This window comes from Antechinus flavipes, chromosome 6, assembly GCF_016432865.1.
Source record: "Antechinus flavipes isolate AdamAnt ecotype Samford, QLD, Australia chromosome 6, AdamAnt_v2, whole genome shotgun sequence".
Lineage (NCBI taxonomy): Eukaryota > Metazoa > Chordata > Mammalia > Dasyuromorphia > Dasyuridae > Antechinus > Antechinus flavipes.
The window spans coordinates 228,030,561-228,054,647 of NC_067403.1; the positions used below are offsets into that span (position 1 = coordinate 228,030,561).

General features: G+C 41.6%; 1 protein-coding gene across 1 annotated transcript; it reads right to left on the minus strand.

Moving 5' to 3' along the window:
- Nucleotides 1–372: 372 nt before the first annotated feature.
- FBXO3 (F-box protein 3) lies at nt 373–23,898 on the minus strand. The gene is made up of 11 exons (XM_051967065.1): nt 23,251–23,898; nt 20,817–20,906; nt 19,823–19,986; nt 12,231–12,345; nt 10,195–10,399; nt 8,811–8,856; nt 6,688–6,772; nt 5,413–5,535; nt 3,956–4,071; nt 2,700–2,890; nt 373–1,939 (listed from the first exon to the last, which is right to left on the minus strand). Exons 1-11 carry the CDS (start codon nt 23,508–23,510, stop codon nt 1,808–1,810), a joined length of 1,527 nt encoding a protein of 508 aa, XP_051823025.1. The 5' UTR covers nt 23,511–23,898; the 3' UTR covers nt 373–1,807.
- Between the last annotated feature and the right edge of the window lie 189 nt (nt 23,899–24,087).

The following is a 24,087-nucleotide window of genomic DNA, read 5'->3' on the forward strand; positions in this document are numbered from 1 at the left end:
GACCAAAGCATCGAAGGTGGAGCAGACGGCCCTTCTTGGGTAGTTTGTGGTGAATGAGCCCGATTTTACAGGTGAGGAACCGGTCCCAGAATGACTTTGGCAGGATCACAGGTGCTAAGTGTCAGGGGTTGGGTGCTAATTCCCACAAATGTCAGCGATTCCCTAACAGGCCATTGATAGGCCTTAATTTAAAAAGCTTGAGAGAGTTCCCAGGCCAGGAGGATAGTGAAGGCCCTTGAACAGAAGGAAGACCTCGATGTGAGTGTTCAGGTAGCTGAGACCGAGATTCAGAAGCATTAACTTGTTCCATTTGGCCTTCTAGGGCAAAACCAGGACAAACAATGTTGAAGAATTATTAGCCTGCACTGAATGGAAACTTAAGAGCCCAGTCTGTTTATTATAATAATAGTAAGTTCTTTAAGGACAGAAACCAGGTCTTCTAGGTGGGCTGAATGCCCTTTTGGGAAATAAAACTACACACAGTACATAGTCTGAGGTTAACAGGCTCACAGGATTGAGAAGAGCACATGCAGCCAAAAGCCTCCTTTACAGAGGAAACCGAAGCACCAGAGAGAAGAGACTGGCCCGAGATCACACAGCTTGGTGGCCAGGCTGAGAAGAGGCTGGGTGATTGGGAGCAGAGGCCTGCTGGCCAGATGCAGACCAGGCGGGGCAGAGGCCAAGAGCCAAGCGTTTTGCTATCATGCCCTTTGATGCAGCCTACGTGTGTGTGTCTGAGTTTGAGAACAGACACCTCACACAATGGTCCCAACCCAAAAGAACCCAGAAATGGGGCCTGCTGTGCTCCAGCTGCAATCTGACCAACCTCTGCTTCAGACAAGCAAAGACAAAGCGAAGCAGCATCAATTTACAGAAAAAGGAAAATTTGTAAATGTGATATTAAACAGATGAGATCAAAAACCCGAGTTACTTTTAAATATGTGATTTTAAACACCTGCAAGATTTCATTCCAAATTCAGAATCTGATAATTACAAAAACCCATGTTTCAGGAAAACAAATTTAGCTTAACATAAAATTCATGTCACTTATCACAAAGTTAAGACAGTGTATAAAGCAGAAAAAATCAGAAATCGTATTTACAAATGTATATACCACGTGAGTCATTGCCAAGATTGTTCTTGTTAGTAGTAAACGACACAGCATATGCTTTATATACCACATTCTAAAATTACTGCAATGGTAAGGGTTTTTTTTTTTTTTTAATCTAAAATTAAATTCAAGGATGGATTGTCTTCAAGGGGAGAAAGTTGACCACTTTTAGTTCCCGGTAGGTAATCCAAGTCTACCACGACAGGTGCCTAGTATCTCCAGTGGGAATACCAGGAGAGGGCACCCTACAATGGATTCCGGGCTAAAAAGGCCAGATTACAAGTGCATTTCCTCATATACAACTTATAATGGCAGGAAATGCTTATCCAGGACTGAAGATGGCAGCGGGTTGAGATCTGCGTTTCTACCCTTTCTACAGCTGCTACATTTGCAATGCTTGTATAAAAACCGACCCTCCCCTCCTCCCCCCCACACACCCAGCTTCTGTAAATATTACAAATATGAAATACTTTAAACAAGGCAGTAACACCAGCCCCGCAGCTTGAGACCAAATTTCCCATTTGACAAAAGGAAAAAAAAGCCTTCTTTTGCCCTCCTGTCTTACAGCAAACACAAAAAACCCAAACCAACTCCTAAGATAAACGTCTGGTAGAAAGCACAGCTCGGCCCACTGCTGGCTTGCTGCCCGGGAGATAGATGTATTATTTATTTACACCGTTCAGAACCACCTGGAGCTCAGGTGTGCCGAGGACAGTGGCTCGGAGCTGGAGAGTAGTTGACGAGTCTGGGCCCTTCATAGTCATCAGAATCTGTGGAATCTTCTTCTTCATCTTCCTCAATCACAGAGCAGTCATCGTGGCTGGTTTCCTGGAAATCGAATTGATCCTTTTGATCAATTGATGAGATGATCCTTTATTTCTCAGCCCTTCCATTTTAGTACAGCAGACTTAGTTTACCCAACCAGAAAGCACCAACATAACCATATTTTTCAGTATCTAATAAGCAAAGAGCCTAACCCTCTGGACACTGCTTTCTGAATCATAGGTGGAATTATAGTCACAGATTCAGTGAGGAAATTCAATCTAAAAACTGAATGAACTGTATGTAAGTGTGTTGAAAGTGAAGTGAAGTCCCCAATCATTTTGGACAAACACTAATTTTTAAATAATAGCACAATTTGGGGCTGGGGGGGGGGGGGGGGAGGAGGAGAGAGAGGGGAAGGAAAGGGGAAGGGGAGGGGAAGAGATAAGGAAGAGGAGGAGAGAGGAAGGGATACCAGACTTCCTAGCTGGAATTTCTAACTCCTGAGAGAAAGAGGACCATTCCTCTATGAGCTTTAGTTTTTTCATCTTTAAAAAGATGTTGCATCAGATTAACTTTTAGTGCCTCTCCTAGTTCTAAAATGATATTACCCAATGATTTAAAGGGCGTGGAAAACAAAAAACAAAACAAAGAACTAGGCAGGGTGACCTCTATTGGTGGCTTGTATAAATGACACAGGCCTAGCTCTGACAGTTCCAAACCCTGGGGGACCCTTCCCTCCCACCCACTCTTGGTTTGCCAGGGCACATTTCTCAAGCCTGAGGCCTGAGAAGGACCAACTCGCCACCGTGCCTGCTTTGCTTACCCGTGGGGTCGTGGAAACCTTGAAGGTAGGGCACACCATATGGAATCTGGGAATGGCCACGTTGAATATTCTGTCCTTGTAGTAAAGGAGATGAAAAGTATAATGTCCTTCCATGTACCCCGATGTGGTAGAGAAGGTGGTACAGCTAGTGTACTCGTACACCCGGCCAGGGCTGAGGATGGGAAACTCACCTGTGGGAGAAACAAGGGGCACATTAACACAAACAGAAATGCTCTTTTCCTTGGGCCCAAGAGGCAAGGGACCAACCAATGGGTCCAGGAATTTTGAGTATGGAAGCGCCTCTGGTACCTGGCAGTCTCGAGGCCTGAGAGCCAAGTGTCAGAGGCCAGGATCTAGAACCCAGCTCTTGGGTTGACTGGCTCCTAGGCCAGCTCCCTGCCTACCATACTGAGCTGTTGCTATAAAAAGACAAAAAAGAAACTTTCTGAAGTCACTAGCAATGACTTCACAGGAAGAGAGTATCATACAGAAAAACGGAAAACTGTAAATATAGGAAAGACTTTTGGGCACCAAGTAGGAAAATTTATAAGTCGAAGTCTGATGCCATTAGCTTTGACAAACAGAGGCGGCAATGAGCTTGGGATACAAAGGTGAAACATTACATTAAGAATGAGAAGTTCTCTTCAAGTATTCTACAGGTATGAATTGTCCTCCAGATCTAGAGGAAAATCAGCACAGAGAGCATAACTAATGCTAAATATTAGGACACCCTTACTTTTTTAAAATGTTTTTTTAATTTAATTTTTTTAATTTTTAATTTTTAAAAAATCTTAATTTTTTCCAACAAACTGATTATATAAGCATATACTTTAAACAGTTAATTAAAGAAACTGGCCATAAAAAAGTTCCCATGCAAAATCCTGGTTAAGTGGCAACCAAATCCATCTAGCAAGAGCAACCAGTGGTTAAGATGGGCTGGCAACACTGACTTCAGTGAATAAAACCTATTTATAGTGATTAGTTTTTCTACTTCCCAACCATCAAACTCATTAAAGCAGACCAATATGGCACTGGTTCCATCCTCAATCACTCCCAAGGTCATGACCCAAAAGGAGTGAACAGAATGAAACTGAAATAAAGGGATTTTCTGCATTGTACCTAAGAGATAGAATAAGAAAACCCATCCATTATGTTTCTGAACATAAAATGCCAGAAAACACACAGACAACTAATGATTGCCTCTATTTTCAGAAAATCTCACGACTGGCACTTGAATGTCCGGTTCGAATACGCACCCACCACTCCAGGTCCCTGAACCTCTTCGATTTCACCTTTGGCGTTGGTGATTCTCCAATATCTGCTGTCTAACTGACAAGTCTTCTCAGGGAGGGCATCTTTAGACATCTCAATCCTAGAAAAAGTGGGCAAGATAAGCATTTAAATTTAAAAGGAATTGTACCCAATGAATAAATAAATAAATAACCTCAAAGTTAAAACTATTTCATTTGCTCATGTCACTTCTGCTAAAATGAATAGGATCTCCTGAAACCCTATATGGAGGATGTTTCAGATCAACTATATGTATATCTATATAAAATAATGGAATAATAAAACATGAAAGATGGGCAGAAAGGACACTAGAGACACATCTTTTTATAAGGAAACATTTCAACTACCCAAGAGTCAGGAAGATTTGTGTTGGCCATCATGGGGCCCTACAATATTTATAGTGAGTTCATTAGCAAAAGTAGGTAAGTGAGTGCCCCAGACTCAAAGAGTTAGGAAACTTCTGGTTGGGATTGACTTGCCTGTTATTTCTCACAATAATGAAATTGTTGGGCACTGAGAAGCAATATGCCTAAGCCAGCATGTCAGAGGGAGGCCTTCCTCATCCCAATATCCCACCCACATTGCCCCATAGCCACTCATTTAAGTAGAACAACAATAATAATGCCGAGAAACAGAGCAGCATACAGGGGAGAGAAGGCAGAGAAACCTGGGCTCACATGAGGCTTACTTACCTCCATTCATGCTGGCTGTGTGACTCTTGGATAGTCACTCAGCCTCCCAGGGCCCCAGAGAGGTCTAAGAATTTCAGTTGGAACAAAGATGAATTGGAAGAGCAAAGTCCTCACCCAGCCCTGGTACCCCCACCACTCCCTTTCCACAAACCCTGAAAACTAGTCAATAAAAGCTGTCACCATAAGTTATCTTCTAAAGCAAGATTCAAATCTGAAGTGTAAGCTTTCACTGGAATTAAGACATCAGCAATCAGAGGGAAAACCTTTTCATTCAATACATACTATGTAAATGCAGTATTAGTCAGAGGGAAAGAGGCAGAGGGAAGCCCAGCCTTGTCCTTAAGGAGCATCCTCAATTGTATATACTAAGAGTGTGTATGCACTAAAGATGTGTACAAACAAAGATCAATTTTGTACAATGTACTCAAACCTTCTACCAATACCAATTATACCCAGAAGAGTACATCCCAAGAATATTCATTTAACAAATTTGAGAAAATTCATGGATTAATCATGTCATTTTAAAAGACTTCTTAAAAATTAAAAACCCATAAGTTCAAAAGATTAAAAAATTTAATAGATAAAAAGAAAAATAGATAATACAGATTAGGAGATATATTCCTAAAGTGACAAGATACTATGGATACTACCTCCAGAAAATGCCCTTTCATTACACAATACTTAAAAAGACAAAATAAGAAACCATAAAATTAACTAGTCCTAATTCTCACCTGATTCGATAAGTGAAGAAATAGTGAGGCGGATGCACAGAACTAAGCTCTGGGAGGAATGACGTTGACACTGACACCGTGATGTCTCCAGTTGTTGCCACACATCCCTTGTCATGAACATACCTATGAAACCAAGAAAGAATTTTTTCTTTTGAACAACTGAGACAAGATAAAGTAGCATGTGGGAGGAAGCATACAGGGTTAAGTCTCAACTGCATTATAAAAACCAATTAATTAATCATGATTAAGTGGGTAACTTATTAAAAATTAATATCCTAACAGGGTGGTTTTTTTCCTTGTGTTATCAAATGGAACTCAGCAGTCAAAATTCATATTTTCAAACAGATGCTTGTCCATTTCATCTGTCTGGCAGAGCTGGGATTCACAGAATTTATATTTTACTGACAATTATAAAAGACATTAGTGTTAATGTGATTCTAGAACTCAGAAATCATATTAAGGACACATACTTTAGAAAATAGTCCATGAAAATCTTGTCTGAGTTTTGTTGTTGTTTGTTTTTCTTAAACACTGATATATAAACTGGGATTCTTTTTTCTGAAGAGAAAAAGTTACTAGTTCATCTCTCCAGCCCCACCCATATAAAGAATTTTGAAATGAGAAATAAGTATGAATGAAGAAAAAAACAATCTTTCTATCTCCCTCACTGAAATCCAATTCACTTGCATATCATGATCTTCGAGATCATGAAGCCAGGATGTCACAGGGAAACCTTCCTCATCCCAATATCCCACCCACATTGCTCCTTAGTCACTCATTTAAGTACAACAACAATAATAATAATGATAATGATGAGAAACAGAGCAACATACAGGGGAGAGAAGGCAGGGAGATTTGGGCTCACACGAGGATGTGTCAGGATGAACAAGAACAACTTAGAAATAATGTGGTGTGAACAGAAAAACTACTAAAATCATATGAACTATTTTACATATCTAGACACATATGTTCCTTCCTACTCTAATACTTTAATTTTCACAATATTCAAGTGAGATCAGTTACAGATTTTCCCTTCATTTTAGTAATTCTGTAAAAAGTCTATAAAGATAGCAGTTGCTATTTATGATCAATAAACAGACAAATGTCCCTTTGTTAAATAAAAATCAATTATATAAGATATATCCTATGGTCCCAACTAATTGAAGGGCTAGCTACTGGTGTCTGTGTCATTTTGGTGAAATTCCTATCAAATGAGGGACAATCTTCAGGAAACCAGGTGGTCTTTGAAGATGTAACCTAAGAATATGAAGATACCTGAAAATCTGATCTCGGATGATAGGGTAGCCTCCTGTTACAACATTATGCACGTAAGAGGTAAACCATTCCGAATAAGAAGCACCTATATGAAAAAAAAAAAAAAAAAAAAGAAACATTAAGGTTTTACCAACATAATTTATGTCTGTGCATAGATCAGTTCAACTGACTTCCTCAATCCCATGCATCAGTCCCTATTTAGAAGATCCAGGAGCAAAGAGAAAATAGGATAATGCTGGCTCAGGGTAAATGGGTATCTTTGAGCCAGCCTTTGCCCTTTATGCGGCCTTAGTTTCTTCAAGAGAGGCTGCTAGACCACAAGTTTCCTAATTCTCCTACTAGAACCAAGTTCTACCGACTTACTCCTTCCTCCCTTCTTGGATACTTTGCTTTCAGATTCAATCATTACTCCTTTGAGAGGTTCCTCACTAAAATATCTTGGTAGGGGAACCATGGGAAGGGGAGGAGGCAGAGAGGAACCGGTCTTAAGTGTGTAATAATTCAAATCTAGCACAAAATGAAAAGCACTTTATCGCGAGATTAAGGCATAAAAAGAGGGATGGAGGAGGGGGGCTGGAAGCAGAAACAATGGCCCTCTCTGGATCGCTCCATCACAGCTTTGTGCATGGGGTCCTCATTTATTCTGTACGTACTTGTATATAATGATGTGCTGGGCTCATTCTCTGGACTTATATCCCCAGCAACTGGCACAGAACCTGGCTAGAGCATCAGTGCTGACAAGGACAGAAGTACCAAGCCCTGCCATGCATGGTTTTCTCATGCCCAGAAAGTCTGGAGGAGTTCAAGGAAGTCCAGCTCTGTATATCAGGACTGTGGCAAATAGACTTGAATTTGCTTGGGAGCTCCAATACTGTTCCACTTAAACCTATATGGAGTTTCTCCAAAACTGGGGGCACACAAGCAGTATTTTTTTTTTTTTTGAAAGTGAGGGGTTTTACACATTTTAATACAATATCATTATTTTCCTCTCTAATGCTATGTTATGCAGGATAAGCCTAACTCATCTTACCTCATGGGACTGAGAGCTTCCTCTTAAGCAGCCCCTGTTTAGACTTCCTTTGCTCCCTTCTCTGGCTTCTCCCACTGACCCCTTTCTAGCTTTGCCAAGGACAGCTGCAGCTACGTTTCTAAGGCAACAGCAGCAGCCTAATCTGAAAGGCTGCTTGCGGCACAGTGTGCTTACGCCGAGTCAGCCTTTCATTTCTAAAATGAGTCAGCACAAGAGAGGTAAATTCTATACCTACTTGGAAAGGGAGTCCTTCTCAGAGCAGCAAAGGTTCTATTTCCCACTCCCTAGAGGATGTGTAATTTAGAACCCAAAGTCCCTCTTGAGAGGCAAGCTGGGGGCCTAGACTCATCCTGAACCCCAATTTCCTTGTCCTCCATCAAACATTTACTATGCACCTACTGGGTGTGTCTGGCACTGTGCTCAGACAGCCTTTGCCCTCAAGTTACCTCTCCAACCTCGAGATGAGTAGAGAAAACATTCCATTTAACTCAAGATGCAATATCCTTTTACTTTTAATTCATAAAAATGGGTACTGGCAGTACATCTTAAAAGGCAGCCCAGAAAATTAAGAGATTTCCCTTCTGCTGACATCAGCTATAAAGAAGAAAACAGACAACCAGAGAAGTGAGCTCACTTATTCCACCTCCTCCTCTCAGGGCCCAGCGAGGCTGGGCACATAATGGTATTTGCCACTCTGGTGATGGACACAGACAGTTCTCTGCCTGCAGCAGCTGCTGTCATACAGGTCCAAAAAGAAGGGAGGCAAGAAAAACAACATAATATGGCAAACAGAAAAAACACAGTAGGGCATAATTCTATCCTTACTGTTACTGAGACACGTTTCGTGGCAGATTCCCATCAGCAGACTGCAGCTCCACAAACTAAGCAAGGTAGTTCCCGAAAACAGCCAAAATGGAGCTTTGTACTATTAAGTAACATTTCAAAAGGAACTAAGCACGAATAGTTCTTTACTGATTCTTTTTTGGGTGTGGAGTAGAGCTACTTCCACCTATCCATCCATCCATATAAATACCCCCCAGACACACACACACACACACACACACACACACACATACCCATTTTTCCCCCCTACCTGTGATAAACATATCAATTGCTGATGGATTCCGAGCCATTTGGTCCTAGATTAGAAAAGGTACATTGTTTTTGATGAAATCACATTTTACTGCATTTCAAAAAGAGTCACCTAGATATATTCTTCCCTGGAGCCATGTGCTACCCAGTCCTTCCTGAACCTCCCACTCCTCTCCCATCCCCAAAAGACCAAAAAAAACCCATGCCCACCTCATTCAAAAACTAGCAAGCCAGAGACATAGCTTTCAGTGAATGACCTGTTTTCATGAGCTGTATGTTAGGTCTAGGTTCCTATGCTGTGGATGTACTTTTTTTTTTTTAACTAAAATTAATTAGGAACTTAAAAAGAGAAAGTTCCCTGAGTTGAAGAGGAAGAGACTGAAGAGTCAAGTCCCAGCTATGACACTAATTCCTTAGGACTTTGAGCAAATCACTTCTTTTAGGGTCTCAAAAGAGACATCTAGTTCTCTTATTTCAAAGAGATGCTGTGAGAGTGAAAAAGAGGCAAGATGAAAACGCTGAGGAAAAAATGGAAAGCCATTTAAACAAGAGCTTCTGTCAGAGTATCTTAAGGTTTTACAAAAACATACTCTGAATGTGGGTGTTACCATAAAAAAAACCATGCTTCTTTTAAATATCCTAAAGTTTTATGGGTACACATGTTCCAGAAGGCCGGGGTATATTTTCTCTTTTCTGATGGGCTCTGGTGAGAAATTCCTCAGGAAACCCTTTCTTCACATATAGGAATACCCGCACTGCAAAATCTAGTCTTTGAGTTGCCTGGAGTAGGTGAAGGACTGTGGCTTGTTCAATCATGCAAGCCAGTATGGGGCAGGGACTAAGCCATACTGCCTCTCATTTTTTTCATATGAGTTTTTTAAAATAATAAATATGGTTTTAGAGTTAAAATCACATGTGTAATTATTAATGAAGGATTCTACTAAGACCTAATGGAGACATTTGAAGGGAAAAAAAATCTTTGGGTAATTTAAATTAGAAATGTGAAACACTAAGAGCAGTAATCAAAGTATGGGAAAATGTTTTTGTTAACAAAGGATTTGAATTGTTACGCCTAGGATGCTGTCTAGGTATTTTAAAAAAAGATAAAACAAAATCTCCTGAAACATTCAATTTTAAAACAACTCAGTTACCTATTCAAAAGAAAAAGTCAACAGTTGTATCTCTAAGACAATCAATGAGACAATTATTTCAACAAAAAATTTCTACTGATTCTTCAAAATATAAGGGATCTTACTAAAAATTTTCATTTTCTCCTGCTCTGGTCTTAAAAGCTTTTCTCAATCCTCCCTTTGACCCAGCCTTGGAACCTCCAGATTGCACCCAACTCCAAGCCTTGCACTTAAGACACACCAAGTACTACTTACTGGACACTGATAGAAGATCTCATACTTATTGCGGCCTTCTACGCTTTCCAATGCCATGTATTGACTCAGCCCAGTGTGTATGCAAAAAGTGAGAGGAAGACACTGCTTCAGGCCCTGTCTCTGCTGGAATCCTCCGGCAGCCGTGTCAATGTCCAGCAAGTCTTCAGAGCGGTAATGATTGGAGAGCGCCATGCTTCCCATCAACCTTCAGGATCGAAAAAGAAAACAGAGGTTTCCAAGTTATAGACCTTCTGCGGGTATGAAAGTTAATAACATCTCTGAGCAGACTCGGGTTACCCAATGTGCAGCGACGCTGCAAAATGACCAGTGTGGCGATGTCTAATATCCATGAAGCAGTTAGAATACTAAAAATCTGAATTACATGAAGTTTTAATCCCATGAAATACGTACTATATGGGATCTAGTTTGCTGGGCAATGATGCTCCAAGTGCCTTCACAGGATTTTAAAGTCTACCTGAAATCTTTAAGTAGAATTATTTGTTTGGACACAGGCACAAAGAGTGCTCTTATGCTGACCTCCAAGTCCCCTTTCCTGGATGACCTATGGAAATTGTTCTAGCTCGGAATGCTTCTTTTCAGACTTTTTGCCTCTGAAATCTGGGAAGTGGGTCAGTTCAATCTTCCTAAGGCCCAGCCAACTGATCCTGCCTATGGAGGCAGTTCCTGACCCATGCAGTACCATCGCCTTGGTACTCCCCCCAGAAAAGAGAAAGATTGTCTCAGAGATTATAGCAAATTCGAAACTTATTAATACACAAGGGCAGGAACCCAGTCAGGGAGATCCAGGTTCTACTGAACCCCTCTCAGTGTCCCAGGGAATTCATCAAGCCTTTCTCAAAATTTAGCTATATCACATAAACTCATTAACCTGGCTTCACGCTGTGTAAATAAATGATTTCAAAGTTAAAAAAATAAAAGATTAAGCAAACTGTAGAGTATGCTTTTGGGAATTGAAATTACAGGGTAGAGCACTGTTTCTACTTCCATATTAAATCTTCTGCCTTCATTAAAATACATTGATTTAATAAACATTTCTTAAACGTTCACTAACTGAGAAAGCCCTTTAAATTTCACAAGTCTTACCTCTTCCGTATCCATTAAACTCAACCTAATTTCTTTCAAACCTTACATAGGGTCTTCATAATAGAAAATAAAAACACAAGGTCCCAACTCACATAGGCAATCAATCTTTTAGAATTTTGAGCACAAATTTCCTATGGCCACAAACAATTGACAGATACATGAGCTCAAGTCTGTGCTCCACAGCAAAAACTTTCCATCGTTTTGAATTTGAAATGCAGATCCACCTGTTAACCCAAAGTGATGATGCCTTAACCCTTTATCTCTCATGAAATGAATGAGGGAAAGTTGATGGAAGGTAATCCAGGAGGTCCGAGAGTGACCCTACCAACACTTCCTGCACAACTGAAATTCTCCAGGGTTTCTTGGGCTAACTGTGGGAAGGTAGACAAAGCTGGGCTGGAAAGAGAAGGTGGCTGGAGACTCTCCTGTTCAATTCAATGAGCATCGAATTAGTGCTACTATGAGTACCTTGTCAGGCTGGGGATAGGATTAGGGACTGATGCAAGATTCCAAAGATAAAGCTACAGGCTGAAGAATGGAATGGGAACATCTAAGTTTAAATGGCCCAGCGGCTTCTCCAGAAAGAATGGATATAAAAATAGGCTTTCTAAGAGGTTCTAGTTTAATAGGAAAACAGTTCTTTATAGATATATTACATTATCTCCTTCACTGATGTGATAAAGAGGTAGCCAAGGGCATGAATGAATGACCTGACTCCAGCTTCTCTCCCAGCCCTCAGCAGATCCATCCAAACCCTAAACATTGGACTTTAATGGCTGATGTTCCAGAGAGTAACCTCTCCATGGAGCCTCAAGCCCACAAAGGCTTACAGAAGGAGTGGAAAGGGCTAATAAAATAGAGGGAAGTGGGGAATATAAATTAAATCTGCAGGAATAACAGGAAAAGGTCCAGGTACAAAAAGAAGATCTTACCCAGGAACCACCAGCTTCTGCCCATTGTGGATCCTGAAGGAGCATCGATAGTCATTGGGAAGCTTGCACCCAATCTGGGCCTCCACAGCATCGAGCTCACACTCCTCCACACTGTCTGCAAAGATAAGAAAAGAAGGATTTTAGAAGATCAATACAATGCCAGAAAGCCAGAGGAAGAGCACAAATGACTCCCTAGATGATCCTGGCCTGTGACTGCAAAGGAGACAAACCTTATGCAGAACTAATATGGATTTATAACGCAACTTAAGTTCTACCTTAATGAGAAAGAGTCTGTTCAAGTCTGTAAAAGGGAAGCCTTTCCTAGTAAGCTCCACCTGCTTCAGCCCTCCCTCCCAACACCTAGTATTCTTCATTTGTTTTATATGTAATTATGTGTACAGGTAGTCTCTGTTAATGAAATATAAGCTCTGTGAAAGCAAGAATTTCATTTTTGTTTTTGTATTCATGGTGTCTAGCAAGCACAATGCTGGACACACAGTAGGTGCTTAGTAAATGTTTGTGGACTGACCTCACTGAATATTAGATAAAATCATGTAAACATGGACACAATTTATGGGCTGGATCTGTTTTCTCCTAAATATTGTTTTCCCTCTAATTAATAATGTAAGTCAGTCATCTAACTAGTCTTCTATTTATGGTCTGAGAGAGGGGAAGGAAAAGGAGAGAGCATTTATAAAAAACCTACTATGCTCCAGGAACTAAGCTAAGCATTTTATATATACTTTAATATTCTGGGGTACTGAGAAGTTTAGAAATTTGATACCCCAGGATTCCACTTGAACCCAGGTATTCTGGACTTCTAGGTTCAGCTTCTCAAAGTGTTCAATGACATAAATCCAAACCTTTGTCAAGTTCATATGAAAACCTTAAGAAATAATTTATAAATTACAACATAAATTGTGCAAGATAATTTTCCTTCATTTTTCTGAGTAAATTCTTATTAAAAACTTAAACACTGTTCAGAAACTTTTCAAATGGTTTTTATCCAAAAATCTCCATTAAGATTTCTCAATGTGATATAAACCAAGGCAACCTGTGTGGATATCTTACATAGTAAGTCAATGAAGACATTACAGGAAGTAATTCAAAGGATGAACTAGGAAGAAAGTAGTTTATCTAGAATATAAAAATCTCTCCCTTCCCCATTCCCACCTTAATAACACAACTTGGATTAAGCTTTATTCCCCGAGGCTGAATAGCTGGGTGGGATAAGAAACTAGAAAAGAGAAAACATTAAATGGGGGGAAAAAAAAAAAGGCAAAGAAAACCATCCAAAAGCAACCCAGAAATGTTCTCATAGAACAGACAAGGAGAAAGCATAATATTGGCAGCCAGGCCCTGGGGGTGGGGTGGGGGAAGAGAAATGATGACATAATTAATATTTACAAAGTTCTATGTGCCAGGAAATATACAAAATGCTTTACAATTATCATTTGATCTTCCTAATACTAGGAAGTAAGTATTATCCTCATTTTACTGATGAAGAAACTGAGGCAGTGACTTGCCCAACATGACATAGCTGATGAGTGTCCAAGCCTGGATTTGAATTCAGGTCTTCTTGACTGTAAGCTGGGTACTCTACCCACTGTGCCACACGTTAAAAATAAGGTTGAGACTATTGTGTCTCAACTACAGACATAACTTCTATGTTATTCTTTATAGATATATCAGCCCATATGCTTTGACCAACTAGTGATAGATGGCTGGCAGAAAGTCACCAACTCAATTATCTTCTCACCAGTACTCTTCACTGGTTGCCATCTTTTCTTCAGTGGAAGAACTTTGGTGTTAGGTAAAACTTAAGCTAACAGAAGGTAGATTGACCCAATAAATCTCCTTGCACCAGTCTTTACATTTTGATGTCTCAGATAACCCATCCATCATAACTTTCTTCTTTCATCAGCTCCATACCTTCTCACCTGGTCCATGACCATAAATTATCTCCCCATATTGCTTAAAGTACTTGCCCAGCATCATGCAAACATGAATCATGGACAAGACCTAAATCCAAGTCTTCTTAACTCCAGCACTGGTCCTCTAACCATTTATCAATCAACAAACATTTATTAAGGACCAGTGCTCAACTGCTAGAGGAGATTTTCCAAGGTGAAAAAGACAGTGTTGGCAATAGCTTGGATATGGGAAGGTGAGAGATACTGAGGATTTCAGGATGACTCCTAGGCTGTGAGCCAGAAGGGCTAAGAAGATGGAGGTGGCCTCTATAGCAATGGGGAAGGTAAGAATTAGGAAGGATTTAAGAGAAAGAAAATGAATTATGTTTTGGGCATGGTGAGTTCAAGGTGTCTATTAGATATCTAGTTGGCTGAAAAGATGTCTGAAAGGTGGCTGGGGAAGTGGGATTGCAAGTGTACAGGGAGACTGGGTCAGCCTCAGGAGATATGAGTCATCAGCTTAGAGATGGTAATGAAATCCATGGGAGCTGATGAGATATCACCAAGTGAAGCAGTATATAGAGGGAAAAGAGGAACAAACCCTGAGAAACAGCTTCATTTAGAGAATGATCTGGAGAAGGATCCAGCCAAGGAGATCATTCTATCCTTGGAAAAGAGGCCTAAATATTTTTATGTATGACTTTTGTTAAAAGTCTAACATTATCAGTAATCATTTTTTTGTTAGAAATAATCGTTCAACATATTACATCAGCTTTTAAAATTCTTCCTAACATGTCTCTCCCCTTACCAGCATTTTGGAAGAATTCACTCTAAAATGGAATTTTGTTTATAAACTCCTTGTGGCTTGTTTGTCAACACCTTTGTAATTTTGCTGAAAATTTGTCTGGAAGCAAGCAGCATAGGGTAATAAAAATTAAGAATACTAGGACAAAGTGCAGCCCAAAGTCCTTGAATGAAAAAAAGCATTGTATTACTATCCCAAAGGAGGAAGAACCACTGAGTGGGAGTGAATTTGTGTTCCCTTCAGAAAGGGAGGGGTCCCTTTTGTTTACCAAAGTCTAGACAAGATTAGTTTCATTGAGTAAATCAACTAACTCCAAGCATAGTGTTTAGCATTTCTAAAATCCCAACTAAGTACAATTCAGCCCAGCCTAGAATTTCCTTCAGTTTCCCAAACAGGTCCAGGGGAAGGAGCCAGGATCGAGGAGAGGATCTTTATTTTGAGGAAAGAACCCCTCAGAGAGTAAGAGAGGTCAGTATATTTAATAAGAACTACCATGTAACAACATGGGGATCTAGAGGAGCTACTATCCCCATGTCATGCAGCTAAGAAAATAAGTATCTGAGAATGGATTTGAACAAGATTTTCTGCATCAGGATGAGAAGCAGATCCCAGACTAGAGATAGGATGTTGTATTTCTGGTAGGCAAATAATGGGATACTTCAGAGGGATCACTTCCCCATTTTGGGCCCTAGTGTCTCATCTTATTGGCTTAGAAGGCTAAAAATGCATCCATATCCTTCACCCATTGTTTCATGACTATCTCTTGATCAACAATGAAGCTGACTCTTCAATCAGAAGACCAGCAATTCAAGTCTTTCCTTTTTTTGCGAGGAGGGGAGATTGAGTAACAGACAGTCAGGTAACTGTCAGAAAGTCTGTCCAATGATTTGTTCATTGTTCATGTATCTAGTACTAGTGAAACTGGGGAGTCTGGAGTTTGCCTCAAGAACACTTATTGTTTATATGACATTGGCCAAGTCATTTAACATTTAATCAGTTTCCTCATTTGTAAAATGGGGACAATAACAAGTATTTCTTAAGACTATTGTGAGGAATCAAATGAGATAAATGTAAAGTGCTTGTTAGCACAGTGCCTGACATAGTAGGAACTTAGCGGGCTTAGAGACACAAAAATTTTTCTTCCTGTGTTCAAATATGGCCTCAGATACCTACTAGTTGTCATTTAACTCCACTTGTCTCAGTTTGCTCATCTGTAAAATGAGCTGGAAAAGAAATGGCAAACCACTAGTCTCTCTGCCAAGAAAACCCCAAACATTATAATGTTTATCATTATTATATCATCAAGATTATTGTTATTCATATTTAACATGTATTGGTCAACCTGTCTTCTGGGGGAAGGAGGGAAAAAGTTGGAACAAAAGGATTTGCAGCTGTCAATGCTGAAAATTTACCTATGCATACATTTGTAAATAAAAAGCAAAAAAAAACAAAAAAAAACCATCCTCCAAAAAAAAAGATTTTTATTATTAAAGGATCAAAGATCTGGAACCATATTATCACTCTTAAGATGGACGATTCCTACCTAGCTACTACTACTACTATTATTATTATTATTATTATTATTATTGAGTGCTGGGGCTGAGACTCAAATCCAGCTCTTACAAAGCTTGGTGTTCTTTCCACTACAAAACCTTGGAACACTGAGAAATGCTGTCCTGAAAATGGGAGGGGAGACTGTTAGTGCTCTTGGTCAGAGGAATTCTGAGGGATCCTGAATAAGGATTCTTCCATCATTTCTAGGATACCCCAGTTCTCTTCCAACATACCCCACCTTAGGTTGTTTCTAATATTCAAGATGATGCTCATAGGCCTTGAGTAGTAAAGCTTTTCTGAATGATTTTCCCTTTGCTCTATGATCCCAAATTCCATATGATTATTATATCGCTCATTTCTTCTATGGCATTAATAATGCGAAGTCTCCTTAAAAGCCTCCATGCTTCTAAGCAATTAATTTTTATGTCCCTATTCATACCATCATTTATTATGAAATAAACTTTTTTTCTTCCCCCAGCTGCAATCAAATGACCTGCTTATTACCAGAAAGGAACAGTGACACAAAAGAGTCTATGATTCCAATGAGGAGAAGAAGGATCAGGAGCTTAGCTTTAGAAAACCAAAACAAATTTCCAAAGCCTTTTGGTGGAATTGTTTAAGATATTCAGGAGAATAGAAAAATCACCTCACCTAACCACAAACTCTCATTAGGAAGAACTGAAAAATCTAAAAACCCATCGAAATAAATTTATATGTCTAAATTCTTTGGCAGATAAGAAGCAATGGTGTGGTTATTTTGTATTTTTTATCCACCCAAATGTGGTTTGTCAGGTAGTGCCCCTCTTATGAAACAGCAAGGAAAATAATTCGAAAGATTAGTAAAGGAGATGGCTTTTAAGGAAGAAATTCTGTTTAAAGTTCCCCAATTAAAATTCTAGATTCCTAAGTATTTAAGATGCTTTAAAAGGTTAAGTACGGAAAAACTAAAGAAAAGAACTTCTGCATTAAGAAAGGAAATCTACCAGGCCCTTACCCACCAGCTTCTTAATCTCACAGATCTAAGGCAGTGTCATGGCACCCACCTTTTAGGCCAGCACCAGCACCAGATTAGATCTTGCTAGATTCAGTCACTATCTATTGGGGGCAACATAGGTTTATGATAAAATCACTTCTACCAAACTGGGCTGGGGGGGGGGGGGGGGGGAGAGGGGCGGAGGAGGAGGGTTCTGTAAGGGAAACTAGAGGCCAAGTCCATATGCTTGCTTTTACTTTTTTTTTTTTTTTTTTAAATACTTCCAAAACAGGGAAAGGGCTAAAATTGAGCCTCTCTCTCCTGTTTAAATGCCCTAAATTTGTTTTTATAATTTGATGGTTCTGATAACACATCCATGGCATAGATCAGTGGTTCTCAAAGTATGGTCTAGAGAATCCTGCGGATCTCTGAAATCCTTTTAGAGGGTCTACAAATTCAAAAATAGTTTTTATTTCCAATATGGTAAATGTCTATAAATATAATCCAGATAAACAAAAACTCTTTGAGGAGATCCTCAATAATTGTTAATAGGATAAAGATACTGAAAACAAAAGTTTGAGAACCACTGGCATAGTTGGACCAGCCCTTCGTCTTCTCCTCCTTCTCCTCCAGAGGATCTGACAATGCACTGGAAGTCTGTGACAGACAGGAAATTGGTATAGTGCCCACATGTCATCCTTTACTCTTGCTAAATTCTTTGTGATTGTGAGTAATTTCAATCCTGTCTGATTCTGATTCCAATTGGGATTTTCTTTGCAAAGATACTGGGGTGGTCTGTCATTTCCTTTTCAGCTCATCTTACAGATAAAGAAACTGAGACAAACAGGGTAAAGTGAGCCTTGAAGTCACACAGCTAGTGTCTGTGGCTATGTTGGAACTTGTGAAGATGAGTCTTCCTGACTTCTAAGTCAGGATTTATTCCTGCTTTATTCCCTGCACCACCTAATTACCTCAAAAGGTTCTACAGGGGCTATTTAAAAAGTTGAGAGAATATATTTTATATCCACTGTCCTTTCACCCAATTCAAAATCATTTATCAAGAGAACCACCAGGTTTGGCCAATGAGCCTTGTATTCTAAGGAGAATAAAATGTTCTCAAGCCGCTAGATAATGTGTCACCTGCTCTGAAGAATGAGAAGCATTTGAAACAATGTTATGAAGCATGAATGACTTTGGACATCATTTAAAGAGCAGTAGGAGACAAAAGCAAAATGGCTCACTGGGCCTAAGCACAAGGAAAACCTGAATATGAATACTTTCTCAGATACTTATTTACCTGCTCAAGTTCCCTCATCCACAAAAATGGGGGTTATAGTGAGGGCTGGAATAGGGATTATGCTAGGCACTTCTGGAAGCCTAGAAGCCCTATACAAATGTTAGCTCTTATAATAAGAGGATGATAAAAATAACAATAATATACAAATATATAAAACATAATATATAATAATGGCTGACCTCTCAAAATCTTATTTATATAGCCTAAAAAGAAGAGAAGTTTTTACATAAATTCCACTGAATTTGGACTTGGAAGATCTGGCCCTACTATTAGCTAACTGAGTGACTGGTCAGATCACACAAACTTTCCTCATCTGTATAAGGAAATACAATTTTCCACCTTTTAGGAAACTATTATTTTAACCCATATTTCCATTTTCTAGTCTCCTGGTGCAGGACTATCATTGCTTGTTCTACCCCCAAAACCGGCCTTGTCATGCCAAAATGCTAATGTTAGCATTAGAGTGGAGAGTGTGTCCTTTTCACAGAACTATCAGCTTCCCATTTACTGACTCCAAGTCAAAGCTGAAGGTTAAACATAATTCCTCATATATGACTTAATTCCTCAAGTTAACCTCTAGTGGATCTGACCACTGGGCATACCTCCCCAAAAGTCCAAACCCCGAAAGGTTCCATAGCCACCAAAATATTCATAGCAGAATTTTGGGAGGGGAAAGGAAGGGACAGCAAAGAGCTGGAAGCAAATTGAGACCCCCCTGTACAATGTGACACGTGAATATAATGGGATATTGTTGACTGTAAGAATCGATGAAGGGGGAGACTTGTGTGAAATGCAGCACAGTCAAGAAAGCAGAACCAGGACAATAGTGTATAGAACTATAATTGTATAAACAAGAAGAACATTGAAATGAAAGCCTCAGGAAAGGTCACCTCTCTATAGTTTTTGACAAGGTAGTAGACTATGGAGATGGAATGGTACATTCCCTAAAAATGAGGAAAGACTGATATAAAAGGATACAAATAAACATAAAACTGAAAGGGTTAGCGTCTTCAACAATGAAAAATAAATGTATAGAAACATTCCCAATACCTTTCAGAGATCCGATCATCCTTGGGCACCTCTGTCCCAAGTATCTTTCCAGGTCATCCCAGGCTTTCTTTAGAGTAGCATAATGTTGAATATATCTTCCCAGATCAATATAAGTGTCTTTGAAGAGAGTTTTCCAACTTTTGTTCTTCTGCGTTTTTTCTGCCCTAAACAGACCAAGAATAAGCACTTGAGAATCCTGTGAAATATCATGAGTACACATACTACCAGCTACCTGGACATTTTATTTAGGCTCATATGGGGTTTTTTAAAATTGGAATATGTTAACAGATTAAATAATATTAAATTAAATCATAGTAATACATTAGGTTAAAAACACAGGATTCCAAATGCTTTCACATTTTTACCCGCACAATCAGAGGGGAAAGAATGTGGGAGATAAAATTCCAGAAACATGCAAAAACAGTGATATGTTATGTCATCAATGATGGATAATGTAGCTTAAAAAAAAAAAAGTATTTGCATCAGCCTTTGGACCTATGGTAAATAAATTCTTCACTAAGGAAATTACAAGGGAAGTTAGCCTGAGCATCTTAAATCATCTTTTAAAACTACAAACATTTAATATGGTAAGTGTTACTTAGGGATAGGTTTTTCTCTGTCTTATTAAGTAGAACAGACACACCAGTTGTAATCAAATATATCAGCAATCTAATGTATATCATAGCTAGCTGGTAGACAGCTGCCTTCAGAAAGAAGCCTGGTTTCTTTAAGTCCTGACTCAAGATATTTACTAGTCCTGTGACACCATTTAATCTGCCCTTCAGTCTATTTTTCTCCCTGAGATTTGGCCTTTGGTGGCCTCTTAAGACCCTTTTTTCCTACTTCTCAATCTATGATCCTATGACTACAGATAGGCAAAACAGGCAGTGCCAAGAGGATATTATAATGGCCTCTCAACCAGCTGTAAATTGGCTGAGGTTTTTTGCTTGTCTTTTTATCATGTGATTCCTATTTCTCTTCCCCACATACTTACTCAGATAAAAGCCAGTATTTTTTGCAGTGTCTTCTCCAGAGAGGATCATGGTTTGATAGCTGGTTTAATCTTCGGCTGACACAGCTACAGCTGCAACATAAATCAGTATTGTGATTAATTGTGTGAAACTTAAAAAAAAAAACACAGCCATGTTTGCTAGCAGAATTACCTGTACAGTGTTAAATGAACCCCATATATTAACAAACTGAAATCTGAAATGAAATTTAAATCATGACACGTCTACAAAACATACCTTTTTTATACTTGCCTTGATAGCAAGAAATTTTCCTCCATTTGTGATGGAGAGAATCTCAATTTTATGTAAAAGAACACAGTGAAGGCCAAGGTTAAGCAGTTCTCTGCTAGGATTCTGCCAGTCAAGGACCATAGCCCATCTTGGTACAGTGTGTGTGTGTGTGTGTGTGTGTGTGTGTGTGTGTGTTTATATCCATCCTGGTCTAATTTCATCTTAAATTAAAAAAAAAAAGATGTGGGCCAAAAACCCAATTTGACTGTGGCAATTACTCTTAACAGATTCCAGCTACAGAGCCAAGTGCATGAGTCTTCATGGATATCCATCCACAAGTGTCACATCAGTGTTGCTTAAATGCACCAAAGATTATAACATTTCTTACTGTCATTATCACCACCACTGATTTCTAACAGACCTCAAAACTCTGACAAAAAAAAAAAAGCAAACAAACAAAAAAAACAAGGAGCTCTGGATTAAAAACAGGAATCTGGAAAAAGAGGTGCACCAACAATTCTGAAACTGAAGACTGCAGCAAATGAAGCTTGTGGTCCCAGGTAGGAGGGGGGCAATAAAAATAATATGTAGCAAAATTCATTTCCATGCATTTCTTTTGTATATAATTATCTTAAGCATGTTGTCACAGACAATAATAATCGATTTTGGAGCGAGATAAATCTAAGCTCTGCTAATGGATCCCTATATGAACACAATCCAATTAATTCAACCTCTTTGGGCTTATCACAAGACTTGAGGCCCTCTATGGTTATTTCCAGTTCTAAATCCTATCAGGAATCAGAGGAAATAGAGGCCTTGCCTTCAAGAAGCTCATACTCACATATACACAAAAAAGATACAAGGTAACAGGAGAGAGGGACCGGAGGAGGCCATCCCTGGCCCAATGGACAAGAAAGAGATGTAAGGTGCCAGCCTGAAATTTTCCTCTATCGCATCATTAGCAGAGACCAAGTCCGGGAGAAATTTCCCTGACCCCTTTCTAGATTAGGACTACCTCTCCCAGAAAAGGAGCTGACCCTGCTTCACATCTCCTAGAAGCCTTTTGTTCTCCTTCACCCCGTTTTAGTTTTTAGAAACACGAACCAAATTCAGCATGGATCCCGGCTGGCCAGTAAGGCCGTGGCCTTGGTCTAGGGCTGCTAAAGCAATCGACCTGGGCTGTATGCAGACCACTCTGCAGGAAGCTTTCTCCCCTCCCCCCCCCAAGCGCGAAAGGAGCGCTGGGCAGCTGACCCACAGTAAAGTGGGGGAATCGAGGGGGGAGATAAGGGCAACCATTCTGCAGATAAGAAAACTGAGGCCCGAAGGGGAAGGGACTGGAGGCCGGACCCTGGGAGTGGCTGGCAGTCTGGGTGAAAAAGACCCGTTTTTCCAGGAGGCTGGAGGAGCCGGTGAATTTCAGGAGGCCCCGGGGGAGGGGGGGGAGGGTGTCTGGCCGGGCGGGGAGCTCTCCAGGGTGCGCGTCCCCAGCTCAGCCTGCGGCAGCCCCGCAGGACCAAGGTCATAGGCTAACTGCGTTCAACGAGACCTCACAGAGTTCGGGGAAGTGCTGAGCAGAGAGGCGGGCCCGAAGGCCCAGACAGGGACGCAGTATTGCCAGCCGGATCCAGTGGGGGTGGGGGAGAGATGGAGGGGCGCGTGGATGGAGCCTCTGCGTGGATGGAGCCTCTGCAGGGCTGGCCCCGGGGGGGCTGGCTAATGGGGGGGCTGCTGGGGCTTCTGGGGGCGGTAAGGAGGGGATGGGCTGCCCCGGGAGACGCGACAGAAAACGACCAACGATCGTTGCCTCGGGGGGTCCTGCGCACGCTGGCCAGCGGCAGGATCCCGGGGTTGGGGGCTGCGGAGGCCGAGCGCCGTGACCTTGAGAGGCCCCGACTGTCGAGGCCTCAGTGTCCTCATCTGCAGAATGGGGGCGTCGGACTGTCTCGCCTGCAAGATCGCCGCGGGCCGCTGTCTGCTGGGCCGCGACTGACGCAGACCGGGCCCCGGGGGGCTGCCGGACCCAGTCTCCTCCTCGCCTGGCCCCCCACCCGGGCCCCACGATCACGGGGGGACGGCGCTCCGCGGAGGCCTGGGCCGCGGCAGCTCCCGCGGGGGGAGGGGCGGGCTGCGCCCCGGGCCCTCCCTCCTCCCCGCTTCAACATACCCTCCAGGGGTTTCTCTTACCTGACCAGGTCCTGGTAGTCCAGAAAGGAGAAGATGAGCAGCAGGGGGTCGGTGGGCAGCAACTCCAGGCACAGCTCGGGCTCCTCCGCCCCCAGCGCAGCTGCCGCCGCCGCCATCTTGCCAGGCCCCGGCTGCGGACACACGCCCCGCCCAGGACACGCCCAGGACACGCCCTCACGCCCAAGGGGCGGTGGCGAACTAGCGCACCGCCCCGAGCGGGGGCGCGCCCCATAGTACTGCCCTCCGGGGAAGCCTGACATGCTCGCCTGAAGCTGCGGGAAGGCGGGAGGAGGGGGGTGAGGCGGGAGAATGAGGAGGAAGGATGGAAAGGAGGAATCGGATGGAGCGTCCCCGGGCTGATCCACAGCAAAGAGGAGGAAGGACTAAGAGAAGAATGAGACGGGGCGGCCCCGGGATGACCCCGAAAGGAGGAGGAAGGAGAAAAGAGAGACGGGACGGCCCTGAGATGACCCCTCGAGAGGAGGAGGAAGGAGAAAAGAGAGACGGGACGGGCCCGTCTCAGGAAGGAGAGAGATCAGACAGCGCGGTCTCCGCACTGGGGCTGGAAAAAGAAGACCGCAACCCAGAAGAGCATGAAAGGGAGGCTAGTCGGGCTGGGACGCACTGGAAGGGCTAGAGACGAGGCTCACCACCTTCTCTCCGCTCAACTGCTATCCCCGACGTCTCACCCGAGGCTTAAAAAGGCTGAGACGCCGCTGGCTCCGCCCTGTACACGTCATTTGTCTGCAGCTCACTCCCTGCCCATTTTAGAGAGGTTTCCATTTCTCTCCCCTCCCCCCCCCCTCCCGCGTCCCCCCCCACCCCCCAAGTGCAGGT